The 16,901-nt window shown below is 43.5% G+C and overlaps 1 protein-coding gene across 1 annotated transcript; it reads right to left on the bottom strand.

The window, feature by feature from the left end:
- Positions 1-447: 447 nt before the first annotated feature.
- L1TD1 (LINE1 type transposase domain containing 1) lies at positions 448-16,672 on the bottom strand. Its single transcript, XM_025400231.1, has 4 exons — positions 16,563-16,672; positions 14,985-15,080; positions 4,385-5,506; positions 448-2,240 (listed from the first exon to the last, which is right to left on the bottom strand). Exons 3-4 carry the CDS (start codon positions 5,396-5,398, stop codon positions 627-629), a joined length of 2,628 nt encoding a protein of 875 aa, XP_025256016.1. The 5' UTR covers positions 5,399-5,506; positions 14,985-15,080; positions 16,563-16,672; the 3' UTR covers positions 448-626.
- Positions 16,673-16,901: the final 229 nt, after the last annotated feature.

Here is a 16,901-nt window from a genome sequence, read left to right as displayed (position 1 = left end):
GTTTACACAATAAAATGTAAAAGCTATTTATGTATGACAAAGTACTTCAGAAAATGTGTAATCGAAAATTTTTAAATAAGCAAACATAGCATACAGTATTCAAGGGAAAAAGATTTAAAATATTCAAATATCACATCATGACAAATGATACAAATTTGTGAAGTATCATTTCTTCCCTTTTTTTTGTAGTTTCACCACATTGCCCAGGAGGCCTTGAACTCCTGTGCTTTTGTTACTGTCCCCTCCTGTTTTCCTACTACATTGATGGGTTGTCTTGACAGGTGTGGCCCTCCCCCGATAATATAGGAAGTTTACTCTTAGACAAGCTAGGACAATATAAGTTCTAAAAAGACTAGTCAACTGCAGTAGAGGTGAGTGGGGGACGTAGAACAAGGAATTCTATCTGACTGAACAATCAACTGAAATAACTCTACATTCAGACCAGCGTTTTTTAAACACACCCTTTATTAACATCTAGGTAAATCTGTAATATTCCTTGCTCCTCCATCCCCAAGTATGCTATTAGCTGTCCATCCTTCTGGGTAGAAGTGTATTTTCCAGTTTTACTTGATTTTTGGATGTGTGCTGGGGGAGGAAAGCATATTGTTTCTAGCCACCCTAGAGTGCTAAAGCACATTATCTTCCAGTAATTCTCTCAAGGTGGGCATATGCGAAACATAATCTCTAAACTCTTCAACATCAAGAAATACCTTTGTTTTACCTCTAAAATCAAATGCCATTTTGGCTGGATATAGGATTCTAGGATTAAAGCCTTTTGCCAGCAGAACTTTAAAGACATTGCTCCATTTACTTCTAGCATCCAGTGTGTCCAGTGATAGGTCTGCCGTCAACCTGATTCTTGTTCCTTGGTAGGTTATTTCTCTTCTCTCTCTAGAAGCCCTTATTATTTTCTCTTTATCATTAGAATTCCAAAATTTTACCAAGATGTGTCTAGGAGTCAGTCTCTTTTCATCAATCTTACTAGGCACTCGGCAAGCACTGACAATCTCAAGACTTGAACCTTTCTTTAGTTCTGCAAAGTTTTCATCAATTATTTCCTTAATTATGTCCTCTGCCCCATTCTCATTATTGTCTTTTTCTGGAATTCCTATCAAACGAATATTGCAACTTCTGGATCTATCCTCTATCTCTCTTTGCCTTTCTTTATTAATCATCTGTTTGGTCATTTGCACTGTATCCTTAGAGAATTCTTCAATTTGATCTTCTAGACTATCTATTCTTTCTTCAAGTATGTCCATTCTGCTACTTAGATCATCTACTGAATTTTTAATTTCCAAGACACCTGGATGGGAACTTTTCAGATTTCCAATCTCCTCTTTTATCTCTCTGATGCTATTAATCACACTACTTCTCAAGTTTTCTTCTGTTTCCTGTGTTAAGTCTGCTTCTTTAGATGTTAGTTCTTCTGTGTGCAGAGTTCTGTGTTTCTTTTCTTCTGTTTTCTTAAGTTTGGTGACTCCTGTTGAAATACTCAAATTTGTATGTGAATGCTTTTTATGCTCATCATAACCTATCTCTAGCGACTCTGAGGGAGAGGCCAAACATAAGGTCAGACAGGGTGTGCCAGTTCCTTGACTCGTGGGCACAGCTTCTTCCTCTTCCTCCTGGGTTTTGTGTACCACCTGGTGTTTCACCAACTTTTTCTTCCCAGAGTCCCCAACCAAATAACTAAAGGGAATTTCTTTTTGTCTACATGAGGCTTCTTTTTTCTCAGGCAGGGAGGTAGTCTTTACCTTTCCCATTTCAGAGTCCTTTCCTTCCTCTTCCTCCTCTGGCTCAGAATCCTCTATGGAGTCAATGAAAATAGTTTCCATGCCATCACTGATTATCTCAACTTCATGCTTTGCATCTACCAAAGTATGACCCTGAAAGGTTGAGTCCTGTTCTGAAGTCTGTTCCTCCTCCTCCTCTGAGGCTTCTTCCTCCTCCAGCCCTGAGGCCTCTTCTTCTTCTTCCTCCTCCAGCCCTGAGGACTCTTCCTCCTCCTCCATCCTTGAGGCCTCTTCCTCTTCCTCCAGCCCTGAGGTATCTTCTCTATCATCCTCCATCCCTGAGGCCTCTTCATCCAGCTCCTCTAGCTCAGAAAGCTCTTCCTCTTGAGTCTCTAAGTTGTTCATCTCCTCTGGCTTAGCAACTTTCACTTCTTTAAGAAATAGAAAGCTCAATCCATCACTGGTCATTTCTCCAGCTCTATGCTTTGAGTCTATTAGGGTTTTACCCTAAAGTTAAACAAAGAAAAAGAAGAGTTATTTATTTAAATCATTTATTTTAAAGAATTAAAACTTCAATTCACTAATTTTAATATGGCTTCCATTCTGACAATGGGAACATATCTGAAAAACTGCTTAAATATTAATTGTTCTTGAAGGCCTAGGTCCCTAAACAAGTCAAGTTTCCCTAAGATCATCTCAAGATATTTGTCATTTCTTGTGTAATCTCGGAACAAATTATATGAGGTCATAACGTCTACTTTCTTCCTTCTAGATCCCGCAACATTTACTGCTGTGTATGTGACTGATTCTCAGTAATTACCTGTTTTAATGAATTGTCTGCTTATTACATATGAGTCCTATGGTAAATAGGCATTGTAATCTAGCTAAAGTTTACAATCTGCTTTAGGAAGATGATAAGCACACATAAACAAAAATGCCAAGCTCACATTTACCTTTCCCCACAGATAACAACAAATTTAACAAAAAAATTTTAAAAAAAGACCCCAATTGCAGTTTACACTATAGCCTTATGACTTTAAAGACAAGCAGGCTTTGGTTAGGAATACAACAGGCTCAGTTCAAAACTATTCAAACCCTGGCCCAATTGCCACATTTGCTACTAGTGCCTCACTTTTCCTTATAAAGCAGGGTCTAATGACAGCACCACCCCAAGATTGTTGTAATATAAAGTAAGCAAGGTACTGAGCTTCTGATGATGTCTGCAATATAAATGTTGGCTCCTAATATTCCTTGAAGCCCTTAGTCTGCCATTGAGCTTTTCAGTCTTCCCAAACCCACCAGGACAGGTTAGGTGCCTCATCTGTGTAAATACTAGAAGCAGCTAATTTCTGGAATTAAATACTGATTTTTAAATAATTTGTTGATTCAAGTGTACCTTCTCCTTCTGGATTCTCACTTTGCAGAGGTTACACTTGGAAATGTGGGAAAGGCAGAGGAGAAGCGTTCATTTGGAAACATGTAAAAAATATTGGCTTACAAATCTAGACCTTGGCTGGGCATGGTGGCTCACACCTGTAATTCCAGCACTTTGGGAGGTCAAGGCATGTAGACTGCTTGAGCCCAGGAGTTTGAGACCAGCATGGGCAACGTGGCAAAACCTTGTCTCTACAAAAAGTACAAAAATTAGCTGGGCGTGGTGGTGCATGCATGTGGTCCCAGGCTGGAGTAGGAGGATCACTTGAGCCTGGGAGGTGGAGGGTGCAGTGAGCCCAGACTGAGCCACCGCACCCCCACCAGGGAAACAGAGCAAGACTTCATCTCCAAAAAAAAAAAAAAAGCACCTTCCAGCACAGCAGCCATTGGATAACAGCAGCCACAACTCTGTGTGACCCCCAAGGCTTTGGGCCTCAGCAAGGGCAACAAGGTGATCAAGAACATGACCAAAAGCCCAGGTACAGCTGCTGCTCCAGCCATCTGACCAAACACACCAAGTTAGTGTGGGACATGATCTGAGAGGTGTGCTGCTTCGCCAGGTAGGAGCATCACACCATCCATGGTGTGATGGTGAGGGCCTGATGAAAGAGGCCCTCAAGTTCATCAAGAAAAGGCTGAGGTCACACATCCACACCAAGAGGGAGAGGAGCTGAGCACCATCTTGGCCACCATGATTAAACCAACTGCCAAGAACGACTGAGGCCCCCTTGCCCTCGGCACATAATAAAACCTTCACAGAAAAAAAAGTGCCCTTTAAATCATTACTTTTAGTATTATGCTTTTACTTTTAAGGAATGATTTTTCTTTAATTGATTTATCTGGCCGGGTGCAGTGGCTCACACCTGTAATTCCAGCATGTCGGGTGGCCAACGTGGGTGAATCACCTGACGTCGGGAGTTTGGTTTGAGACTAGCCTCACCATCATAGAGAAACCCGTCTCTACTGAAAATACAAAATTATCTGGGCATGGTGGCACAAGCCTGTAATCCCAGCTACTCGGGAGGCTGAGACAGGAGAATCACTTGAACCTGGGAGATGGGTTTGTGGTGAGCCAAGATCAGGCCATTGCACTCCTGCCTGGCCAACAAGAGTGAAACTCCATCTCAAGAAAAAAAAAAAAAAAATTGATTTATCCTTCGAAATAACCGTGCCAACTATTACATTTATACATAAGCTTTATCTATTTGTACGCTTACCCTTTTTTCTTCAGTTCCAGATCTTCTTCCTCCTCCACTTATTTCTTCCTTTTGTGGGAGTACATCTTTCAATAATTCTTTCATAGAAGATTTTTGGCTGGCAAATTTTCTAAGGCTTTGCAGATCTGAAAATGTCTTTATTTCACCATCACATTTAAATGCCAATTTAACTTCGCACAGAAATTTAGGTTCAAAATCATGTTCTCTCAGAATGTTGAAGACATCACTCCATTGCTTACTAATATTCAGCGTTGCTGATGAAAGGTTGGCAGCCAGGGTAAGTACTGCTCCTTCATCCATCAACACTTTTTCTTCTCTGGAGGCTTTTAAAATGTCCTCTTTATTCTTGAATTTCTGAAATTTTTTTTCCTCTCCCATGTCTTTGACAAATTCATCCTCTCCACCCTTCCTTCTCTCTCCTTCTGTAATGTCTAAATGGACATTGTGATTTCCATGTCTGTCATCTACATTGCATGAGGTTTCTTCCATACTTCCCAGGACTTCGTAACTTTGTGATTCATTCTGGGGTAATTTCTTACCTTCCTTCCTATTGTATTCATTAGCGTTGTCTAATTTACTGCTCAGCTCATTTACTTCTTTGACTTTAAAGGTTAAATTCTCAATATCATCACCTACTTTAGAGTTTTCTCCTTCCGTTTTCCCTACCATCCCTGTTTTTTGTAATGCTAAATTGATTATTTGTTGAAACTCTGTCCTACTACTGGAGTTCTCTGAATTCTTTACCTCAGGTATTGTAGTTTTTCCTCCTAAAATTGCCTTTAGGTCACTTTTAAGAGTTTCCCTCATCTCCTCAAACATCAGGTCTTGAATTTCCATTAAGACCCTAAACTTATTCATAACAATTGCCGATACGTCCTTGCAGTTTACATCTAATACTGGAGCTATGTCCTTTTCAGTTTCTGTTAACTGCTTTCTTTTCATATAGGTGATATTTTCCTGTTTCTTTGCAAGTCTAGCAAATTTTGACTGTACACTACTAGATACATCAGACATTGTGGATATGTTGTCAAGACTGGATTCTGTTTTTAATTCCTGCAGAATGATTTTGTTCTTACAGGTCGGCTAGACCTCAGAAATTAAAAAATCTTAAAATATGTCAATCTGAAATACAAAGAAATGAAAAATTACTTACTGAAGAATTCTCTTGAAAAACTTTGTAAGAATATGAGCTTAGTTAAGAAAACTATGCTGGGTGCACTCCATAATAAATTAAGAAAAGGTTCACTAACAAAATGGGTATCTGTAAACTAAGACCAGAAAAAAATTAGAATTCATAATTTATAGATTATCATAAAAACTCCCTTTACATAAAGATTTGAATGCAATAAATTAACGAAAGAGCAGATAACTAAGAATGAAGCTGTCTGATTTGCCATACTATTAGCTTTGTTGTCTATGTTCTCTATAATGAAATTACAAGAAAATAGATGTTATTCTTTAAAAAATCAACATATGTATCATACCAAATCATCCAAGTCTCAGCTAACTTGAATGGAATCTTACAGAAAATTGAGAAACAGGTGTCCCTTTTGAATTGCAGAGATTATTAAGACTTTTTCTGAAAACCAGTTATCAAGTCAATTCAAAATTACTTTCTTGGCCAACCATGGTGGCTCACGGGTGTAATCCCAGCACTTTTATAAAGGCTGAGGTGGGAGGATCACTTGACCCAAGGAATTCAAGACCAGCCTGGGCAACATAGGGAGGCCTTCTTTACAAAAAACATAAAAATTAGCTGGGCATAGTGGCACACGCCTGTGGTCCCAACTACTTCGAAGGCTCAAGAGTTTCACCATGTTGGCCAGGCTGGCCTCAAACTCCTGACCTCGTGATCCACTTCCCTCGGCCTCCCAAAGTGCTGGGATTACAAGCGTGAGCCACCGTGCCCAGCCAAGAATATTGTTTTTTAGAGTACAGGGCAATCTAGAAAGGCTTCCTTGGTGAAGGCAGGTGAATCACTTGAGCTTAAGAGATTAAGACCTGCCTAGATAACATGGTGAAACTCTGTCTCTACAAAAATATAAAAAAATTAGCCTGGTGTGGTGGTGTGCACCTGTAGTCCCAGCAATAACTGAGGCTGAGGTAAGAGGATCACTTGAGCCTGAGGGAGGCAGAGGATGCAGTGAGCTGACACTGCGCCACTGCACTCCAGCCTGGGTGACAGTGTGAGACCCTGTCCCCTCCCCTTCAAAGTAAGAATCTATATATAAGCAGCTAAAATGTCATTCATGTCAGGGCAAAAGATATGTGCTGAGCACCCAACCAAGAATTTCAAGCAGGGCACGGTGTCACACTTGTAATCCTAGCACTCTGGGAGGTTGAGGTGGAGTGATTACTTGAGCCCAGAAGTTCAACATCAGCCTGCACAACATAGTGAGACCCTGTTTCTAAAAAATAATTTCAGAAATTTTTCATTGCAGTAAAAACTGAACCAGGAAAAATAATGATAGCATAAAATTAAAAGATAAATTAAATTTAAAACTTCTATGTTTAATGTTTAAATACTAAAGGTTAAAGTTATTTAAATTTTAAAATGACTAATCAAACTAATGGAGAAACTTAAAATACTAAATCAAAATGATAATTACCTATCAAAACTTGGGGAATGTAGCTGAAGTGGTGCTTTGAGGAAAATGTATCGACTTAAAATGTTAGAATTTTCTAGAAAAGAATAAAAATTAACGTTAAATTATCAGATTAAGGGCAAAATCTACCCAAGAAACCAAGAGATGTGCACAAATCAAAGAAATGAAAAACAGAAATTTATACAGAATTAACAAAACCAAAATACAAATAAGGATCACTATGAACAAAAAGGGGGCACAACTACAGATAAAGCATGGCTGAAAAATGGGAGCACCATTCAACTTTCATAATTAAATCAGAAAATTTAGAAGCGACTATTATCATACTTGTGCCCAAACTCTTCTAGAGAATAGTGAAAAAATGTCAGGCACAGCGGCTCACATCTAGAATCCCAGTACTTTGGGAGGCCAAGGCAGGTGGATCACCTGAAGTCAGGACTTCGAGACCAGCCTGGCCGACATGGCGAAACCTCATCTCTACTAAAAATACAAAAATTAGCAGAGGCTAGGCGCCATGGCTTACGCCTGTAATCCCAACACTCTGGGAAGCTGAGGCAGGCAGATCACAAGGTCAGAAGATAGAGACCATCCTGGCTAATACGGTGAAACCCCATCTTTACTAAAAATATAAACAAAAAATTAGCTGGGCATGGTGGCGGGCACTTGTAGTCCCAGCTACTTGGGAGGCTGAGGCAGGAGAACGGCATGAACCTGGGAGGCAGAGCTTGCAGTGAGCCTAGATCGTGCCACTCCATTCTGGCCTGAGCATCAGAGCGAGACTCCATCTCAAAAGAAAAAACAAAAACAAAAACAAAAATTAGCTGGACTTGATGGCATGCACCTGTAGTCCCAGCTACTCAGGAGGCTGAGGCATAAGAACTGCTTGAACCCGGGAGGTGGAGGTTGCAGTGAGCCAAGATCACGCCACCATACTGTGCGATAGAGTGAGACCCTGTCTCAAAAAAAAGAGAGTAGAATGATGGTTACCAGTGGCTGGGCAGGGTAGTAGGTGGATGGGTGCAGGGAATACGGATGGTTAATGGGTACAAAAATGATCTAGTATTTGGTAGCACAACAGGGTACCTACACTCAACAACAGCTTATTGTATACATGAAGAGAATAATTGGAATGTTTTTAACAAGAAATGATAAATGTTTGAGGCGGTGGATAGGATACCCCCATTTACCCTGATGTGATTATTACACATTGCATGTCTGTATGAAAATAAATAAATACGGCCGGGCGCGGTGGCTCAAGCCTGTAATCCCAGCACTTTGGGAGGCCGAGACGGGCGGATCACGAGGTCAGGAGATCGAGACCATCCTGGCTAACACGGTGAAACCCCGTCTCTATTAAGAAATACAAAAAACTAGCCGGGCGAGGTGGCGGGCGCCTGTAGTCCCAGCTACTCGGGAGGCTGAGGCCGGAGAATGGCGTGAACCCGGGAGGCGGAGCTTGCAGTGAGCTGAGATCCGGCCACTGCAGTCCAGCCTGGGTGACAGAGCGAGACTCCGTCTCAAAAAAAAAAAAAAATAAATAAATAAATAAATACATCTACTATGTAACCATAAAAATTTAAAACAGGCCAAGCGCAGTGGCTCACACCTGTAATCCCAGCACTTTGGGTGGCCGAGGTGATTGCTTGAGCCCAGGAGTTTGAGACCAGCCTCAGCAATATAGTGAGACCTCATCTCTAGTTTTTTTAAAAAAACAAATTATGCCAGGTGAGGTGGCTCATACCTGTAATCCCAGCACTTTGGGAGGCTGAGGTGGGTGGATCACCTGAGGTCAGCAGTTCGTGACTAGCCTGGCCAACACGGTGAAACCCCATCTCTACTAAAAATACAAATTTAGCTGAGCGTGGTGGTGGGTTCCTGTAGTCCCAGCTGCTTGGGAAGCTGAGGCAGGGGAATCAGTTGAAGCCAGGAGGTGGAGGTTGCAGTGAGCTGAGATTGTGCGGTTGCACTCCAGCCTGTGTGACAAGAGCAAGAGACCAAGACACTGTCTCAAAAAATAAAAAAAAAATTCAACCCAGGATGTGGAAGTTGCAATGAGCCCAGCTTATGCCTCTGGGCTACATACAGAGTGAGCCTCTGTCTCAAAAAAAATAAAAAATAAAAAATTATAAATGAACAGCTAAAAAAAAAGAAAAAGAAAAAAAGCATGATAGTTATAAAAAATTGTTTTAAAAACATGGCACTTATCTATCACAAAATAACTTCCAAAATATGAGCAACAGGAGGTAAGGGGGACAAATGTATACAGAAAATCTTGATTACACCAGAAAAAAGGTTAAAAGAAGAAACATGTAAATGATTACTAAAAAAGAGAAGGAATCCGTATTAGTTACACACTTAATCCCCTTTTTTTTTTGAGATGAAGTTTCACTCTTGTTGCCAAGGCTAGAGTGCAATGGCGTGATCTTGGCTCACCGCAACCTCCGCCTCCCAGGTTCAAGATTCTCGTGCCTCAGTCTCCCAAGTAGCTGGGATTACAGGCATGCGCCACCACACCCAGCTAATTTTGTACTTTAGTAGAGACGAGGTTTTTCCATGTTGGTTAGGCTGGTCTCAAACTCCCGACCTCAGGTGATCCGCCCACCTAGGCCTCCCAAAGTGCTGGGATTACAGGTGTGAGCCACCTCACCCAGCCTCATCCTCTTAATTAAGTAAATTTAAAAAACCAAGCAACAGTAGTATCTGAATCTAATCAAGGACTGAGAAAGCAACCGAGTAGTCCACAGGACAGGTCTGTAGGGTGTAGTCCACAGGACAGGTCTGTAGGAACTTATACAGGACTTCAACAGGAATAAAGGGGCCCACTCTCATTCAGAAGACTAAGGGAATTCACTAGATGCAGTGTATGCTCCCCCTATTTTGGATCTCTATTTGAATGAATCAACTATAAAATGCAGGGAGTATTGAATATGGACTGATTATTAAATGATATTGAGGAATATATATTTTATTAACTGTAACAATACTGTATTTAGTTAAGAAAGTGTCCTTATTTTATAAATACTGAAGTTTTTACAGGTGAAATGGTATGATGTCTGGGATTTACTTTAAAACACAGCAAACAAATAAATAAGAAAAAAGGGAGATTAAGCAAATGGGGAAAAATACTTGTTTTTGAATCTGGATGATGAGTTCTTTCACTGATGTTTGAAAATGCTACTGGCCGGGCGTGGTGGCTCACGCCTGTAATCCCAGCACTTTGGGAGGCCGAGGTGGGTGGAACATGAGGTCGGGAGATTGAGACCATCCTGCCTAACATGGTGAAACCCTGTCTCCACTAAAAAAATACAAAAAATTAGCTGGGCGCGGTGGCGGGCGCCTATAGTCCCAGCTACTTGGGAGACTGAGGCAGGAGAAAGGCATGAACCTGGGAGGTGGAGCTTGCAGTGAGCCCAGATGTCGCCACTGTACTCCAGCCTGGGCGACAGAGCCAAAAAAAAAAAGAAAATGCTCCAATGCTTTTTTTTTTTTTTTTTTTTTGACGCAGGGTCTCACTTGCTGAGGTTGGAATGCAGTGGCACCGGGCCTGGCCTGATAATGCTTCTAAATTTTTTTTCAAACTGAAAATCCTTAAGGAAAACCACTGAGCTCTCCCTGGTGAAACAGACTTCTACTTGACTTGCCAAGATGAAGCAGAAAGCTGAAAACAAGGGTAATATGTTCACATGCAGACAAATTCTTTTGATAACAATTGTGCCTTTATTGTGTCCAATAAACGCTACAATAAGTGAACTTGAGGCCGGCTGCGGTGGCTTATGCCTGTAATCCCAACACTTTGGGAGGTTGAGGAGGGCAGATCACCTGAGGTCAGGAGTTCCAGACCAGCCTGGCCAACATGGTGACTAGCCTGGCCAACATGGTGAAACCCTGTCTCTACTAAGAATACAAAAATTAGCTGGGCATGATGGCGGGCATCTGTAATCCCAGCTACTCCAGAGGCTGAGACAGGAGAATCACTCGACCCTGGGAGGCAGAGGTTGAATTAGGGTTAATGCCACTGCACTACAGCCTAGGCAACAGAGCGAGCAAGACTCCATCTCAAAAAAAAAACTAAAACTAAAACTAAAATAAAATTGATAAACTAAAACAAATTAGAAAACAATGTCCTTAAAAGAGAAGGATTGAACAAATGATGGTTTATGTACACAATGCGATTATATATAATAGATATATATAAGTACATATAATACATTAATTTATAAAATGTACATTATAATATACATTATGGCCAGGCACAGTGGCTCATGTATGTTAATTCTAGCACTTTGGGAGGCCAAGGTGGGTGGATCACCTGAGGTCAGGAGTTCGAGACCAGCCTGGCCAAAATGAAATCCCGTCTCCTCTAAAAATACAAAAATTAGCCAGGCGTGGTGGTGGGCGCCTGTCATCCCAGCTACTTGGGAGGTTGAGGCAGGACAATTGCTTGAATGCCGGAGGTGGAGGTTGCAGTGAGCTGAGACCACGCCATTGCACTCCAGCCTGGGCAACAAGTGTGAAATTCCGTTTCAAATAATAATAATATACATTATGTTATATATATACACCATATGTTATGATATATATACTCTATATGGTGCATACAATATGTTTAATGTACGTATAAAAATTATACTTTACCTAATAGAGTATATTAGAATCATACACATTGGTTAAGGATGTCTTTGGTACGTTAGAAGGAAAAAAACGGTGCAGAAAATATAGAGAGTACAATCCCATTCTTAAACACATATACAAAAACCGTATGTACAGTAAACACAAAAAGATTGGTCAATTATATTAGTCAGGAGAATGCATATCAAAACACATTCCAGTGTTTGAACATCCTGATTACAGCCAGTGCAGGGGCAAATATCCACTCTGGTCACATTCATAGTGACCCTGGGGATTTTTAGACCTTTTCAGTAATTAATCTGGCCGGTGCCCTATTATGTAACACTACCTTTTTTGGGTAATGTGTTTTCCAAGAGTCACTCTATAGTACATGATAGGTGCAATGAGAAACTGGAAATTAATTAACTTTTTAAAAAGAGACAGGGTCTTGCCATGTTGCCCAGGCTACACTCAAACTCCTTTCTCAGCCTCCTGAGTAGCTGGGAATACAAGCACACACCACCATGCCTGGCTTAAAACTGAAAATTACAGCCCGGTGCAGTGGGATTTATTATTTGTCATTAACTGTATCAAATGCTACTTTTTTTTTTCCTTTTTTTTGAGACAGAGTCTCACTCTGTCGACTAGGCTGGAGTGCAGTGGCACAATCTCGGCTTACCGCAAACCCTACCTCCCGGGTTCAAGCGATTCTTCCACCTCAGCCTCCTGGGTTGAGGACTACAGGCACACGCCAGCATGCCCAGCTAAGTTCTGTATTTTTAGTAGAGACAGGGTTTCACCGTGTTGGCCAGGGTGGTTTCAAACTCCTGACCTCAGGTGATCCACCCGCCTAGGCCTCCCTAAGTGCTGAGATTACAAGCATTACTGCTCCTGGCCTCAAATGCTGAAGGCTAAATTATAATTAGCGTTTAATGACAATAAATACACGTGACCTTTTTCACATCCAAGATATCACATACTCTGAATTCTAGCCAGGCACTACCCAGGCAGTCTGGGTTCAGAATCCCTGATTAAGAAGAAAGCAGAGGCTGGTACAAATTTAGCAAATTTTGCCTCAGGGCTGGATGGTAGCCATCAAAAGGGCTCAGGGACCAGGCGTCCTGGCTTCTGCCTGCAGTCTGAGCTACTTGGGGGGCTGAGGTGGGGGGATTACTTGAGCCCAGGAGTTCAAGGTTACTGCGAGCTAGGATTGCATCACTGCACTCCAGCTTGGGAGGCAGAGCAAGACCCTGTGAGAAAAAAAAAAAAAGAAAAAGAAAGTGATTAGGGAGACTTGGGAGATTTTCATCAGTGTACTCACAAGTTCTGCTTTATATTTTAAGGAGGTTACTCCAAAAGTATGCAATATAGGAGAACACCGGTTGGGAAGGCAAAAAACGTTTAGCACTTCCCTCAAGGGACTGGGGGTTGGAAGGGAGAATAAACTTTTCCTTTAATTTTAGGGATGGAAAAAAGCTTGTTGATTTGCATTGCCTTGGCTTGTGACTGCCATCTTTTCATATGTTTATCTGCTTGCATTTCCTTTGTGGTGAATTACCTTTTCAACACTGGCAGCCTGTTATTGGGGGGTTGGTGTGTGGGTTTTTCTGAATTTGCTGGGGGATTATGGACTTCTCTTTTATTTTTTCTTTCTTTTATATAAGAAAAATTAATATTCCCTCACCTCAGTCTCTATAATCTGACCTCTGAGGCCACCCAAAGTTTGGTGTGGTATCTCTCACAATGTACAGGTGACTTTTCTTTTGTGTTTTTGCTTTTTTTTTTTTTTTTTTGAGGTCTCACTCTCACCCAGCGTGACAAGCAGTGGCATGATCACTGTTCGCTGCAGTCACAAACTCCTGGGACCAAGCGATCCTCTCACCTCAGTCTTATCCTAAGGAGCTGGTATTACAGGCATGCCACCATACCAAGCTAAAGTGCCTGATTTTTATGGGTGCATAGGAGGACAATAAAGGAGAATGCCAACTTCGAATTCTAGTTGGTATGTCTCCTTCCTTAGGTCAGGGGACATTTAATTTTTTTTTAATAGCTTTATACTTTTAACATTATTTTTCTTTTTCAATAGGCCATTTGTAATCTTCCAGTTACATGTGCACACCTCACTTTTCTATGTGTGACATGCCGTATTTTGAACATATTGAACATATTTTGGTTCAGTAAGTAATTCCCTCAGCAGTGGGCATTCAAGTAATTTACAGGGTTTTGTTTTGTTTTTGAGATGGAGTCTCAGTGTCACCCAGGCTGGAGTGCAGTGGCACAATCTCAGCTCACTGTAACCCCCGCTTCCCAGGTTCAAGCAATTCTCCTGCCTCAGCCTCCCAAGTAGCTGGGACTACAGGAGCGTGCCACCACGCCCGGCTAATTTTTGTATTTTTTAGTAGAGATGGGGTTTCGCCATGTTGGCCAGACTGGTCTCGAACTCCAGACCTTAAGTGATCTGCCCTCCTCAACCTCCCAAAATGCTGGGATTACAGGTGTGAGCCACCCCGCAGGTCCTACCCTTCAATCTTAAGTAGTGAGTGCAAAACTTGCAACAACTGTTATGTGAAATAAAACGTGGTTTCTAGTGATTACGAAACTGTGGGTTCTGCTAATAGCACCAGACTGCAAAGGGTCCTAACCCACACTATAGTTAGGACTCATTTCTTTATCAGACCCAAGGTCACTTCCCCTGTTTCACTCTAAAATACCCGTCCCCAGTCCAGGCGTGGTGGCTCACGCCTGTAATCCCATCACTTGGTGAGATGGAGATGGAAGGATCACCTGAGGTCAAGAGCTCGAGACCACACTGGCTGAAATGGTGAAACCCCGTCTCTACTAAAAACACAAAAATTAGCCGGGCATAGTGGCAGGCGCCTGTAATCCCAGCTACTTGGGAGGCTGAGGGAGGAGAATCGCTTGAACCCAGGAGGCGGAGGTTGCAGTGAGCGGAGATGGCACCATTGCACTCCAGCCCGGGAGACAAGAGCGAAACTCCGTCTCAAAAAATAAAATACCCCACCGGTTGGCCGGGCGCGGTGGCTCACGCCTGTAATTCCAGCACTTTGGGAGGCGGAGACGGGCAGATCACGAGGTCGGGAAATCGAGACCACCCTGGCTAACACGGTGAAACCCCGTCTCTACTAAAAATACAAAAATTAGCCGGGCGCCTGTAGTCCCGGCTGCTCGGGAGGCTGAGGCAGGAGAATGGCATGAACCCGGGAGGCAGAGCTTGCAGTGAGCTTAGACCACACGCCACTGCACTCCAGACTCCAGCCTGGGTGACAGAGCGAGACTCCGTCTCAAAACAAAAAACAAAAAACAAAAAACCCCACCGGCACACATACCCGCCACTAATCCTGCCCCTAATCCACTAAACTACCTACCAAGTCTCAGCAGTTCATCCACCTCTGTACCTTCCCGGGGAAGACGAACTCTCTGCAAAGCAGGACTTGGGTCTACTGGAAGCTGTGCCTTGGTGCCTAGAATTCAAGTTCATAACACCAAATTTTAAGGTTTATTTAATGTAGAAAATCACCTCATATTATAGACAGGAAAAAAAAGCACTTCTCTATGCATGTGTTTGCTTAAAAAGGCACACAAGTCATTAGCAGAGTCCGGGGTGCAAGTCGGGAGAGGGCTGCAGGGAAGGGGAGGACCCAGAGGTGAATCTGAGGAGGACAGGGAGGGGCTGGAGAGAATGGTTTCTTCTTTGTGAGAGTTGGGGGTCCATTATGGAAGACACGCTTTCCTTTTGCAATTTGAACAAGAATGAAATTTGCCTAACAATTGGAGAAAATTGAAGAAAATGCAGAAGTTATTACTTCCAAATCAGTTTTTCCAGTTACATAATGAAACACTTTTTTTTTTTTTTGAGACGGAGTTTCGCTCTGCTGCCCAGGCTGCAGTGCAGTGGCCCGATCTCGGCTCACTGCAACCTCCGCCTCCCCGGTTAAAGCGATTCTCCTGCCTCAGCCTCCCGAGTAGCTGGGAATGTTACAGGCGCGAGCCAGCACACCCGGCTAATTTTTTATTTTTAGTAGAGACGGGGTTTCCCCATGTTGGCCAGGATGGTCTCGATCTCCTGACCTCGTGATTCGCCCGCCTCGGCCTCCCAAAGTGTTGGAATAACAGGCGTGAGCCACTGCGCCCGGCTCTCCATCTTTTTTTTTTTTTTTTTTTTTTGAGACGGAGTTTCGCCCTTGTTGCCCAGGCTGGAGTGCAATGGCGCGATCTTGGCTCAGTGCCACCTCCGCCTCTTGGGGTCAAGCGATTCTCTTCCCTCAGTCTCCCGGGTAGCTGGAATTAAGGCATGCGCCATCACGCCCGGCTAATTTTGTATCTTTAGTAGAGACGGGGTTCTCCATGTTGGTTAGGCTGGTCTCGAACTCCCGACCGCCGCCCGCCTCGGCCTCCCAAAGTGCTGGGATTACAGGCGTGAGCCACCGCTTCCGCCCCCTCCATCCTTTTTTTTAAAGCTAGGACTTGTCAAACACCACCTCATTTTCTTGACTTCATTTTTCTTCACAGAACTACTTTAATGTTTCCAATTTGGGGGTAAAGAAGTCTTAGGATACTTTTTTCCTCACTTCGCCACGGAACTTAAGGGAAAGAGCAGGGAGTAAAGTGAGGGCGGCCAACTGCCTGCCCTACCCCGGGCCCCACGCATCCGGGCCAGCCTTACCCGGGGCACCCCTGGACCCACGCACCCGGATCAGCCCTGCCTGGGGCACCTCGGGCCCCTCGCGCCTGAACCGGCCTTACCCGGGGCACCCCCGAGCCCACGCGCCTGGACCAGCTTTACCCGGGGCGCCCTGGATCCCACGCGCCTGGACCAGTCTTACCTGGGGCACCCCGGACCCCACGCGCCTGGACCAGCCTTACCCAGGGCGCCCTGGATCCCACGCGCCTGGATCAGCCTTACCCGGGGCACCCCGGGCCCCAAACACCCGCGCGAGCCTTACCTGGCGAAAGAGGAATCCGCCTGGACTACTGAGGAGCGAACAAAGTGAGGATGGAGTAAGGACTGAGGGGACTCAGGATCTCTCGGCTGGCTCCTCCCCTCCTGGTGTGTCCAACCCCCTCTGTCTACATACCCTCGCCTCCTCCCCGGAAATCGCATTCTGCCCTAAGCAATTGCTGACTTCCATCGCTGCCTCCCGACTGAGCCCAATTCCTTCTGTCTCCACCCAGGCTTCGCTTGAACGAGCCCCACCCCTCAGACCCGACTCCAGACTCAAATCTGAATAAAGGCACCTCTAAAGCGCCTCATCACCCAGGCATGAACCCCAAGGTCACCTCAT

Source organism: Theropithecus gelada, chromosome 1 (genome assembly GCF_003255815.1).
Source record: "Theropithecus gelada isolate Dixy chromosome 1, Tgel_1.0, whole genome shotgun sequence".
Lineage (NCBI taxonomy): Eukaryota > Metazoa > Chordata > Mammalia > Primates > Cercopithecidae > Theropithecus > Theropithecus gelada.
Note: the sequence above shows the minus strand (reverse complement) of the source record. Positions and strands in the feature narration are given on the sequence as shown.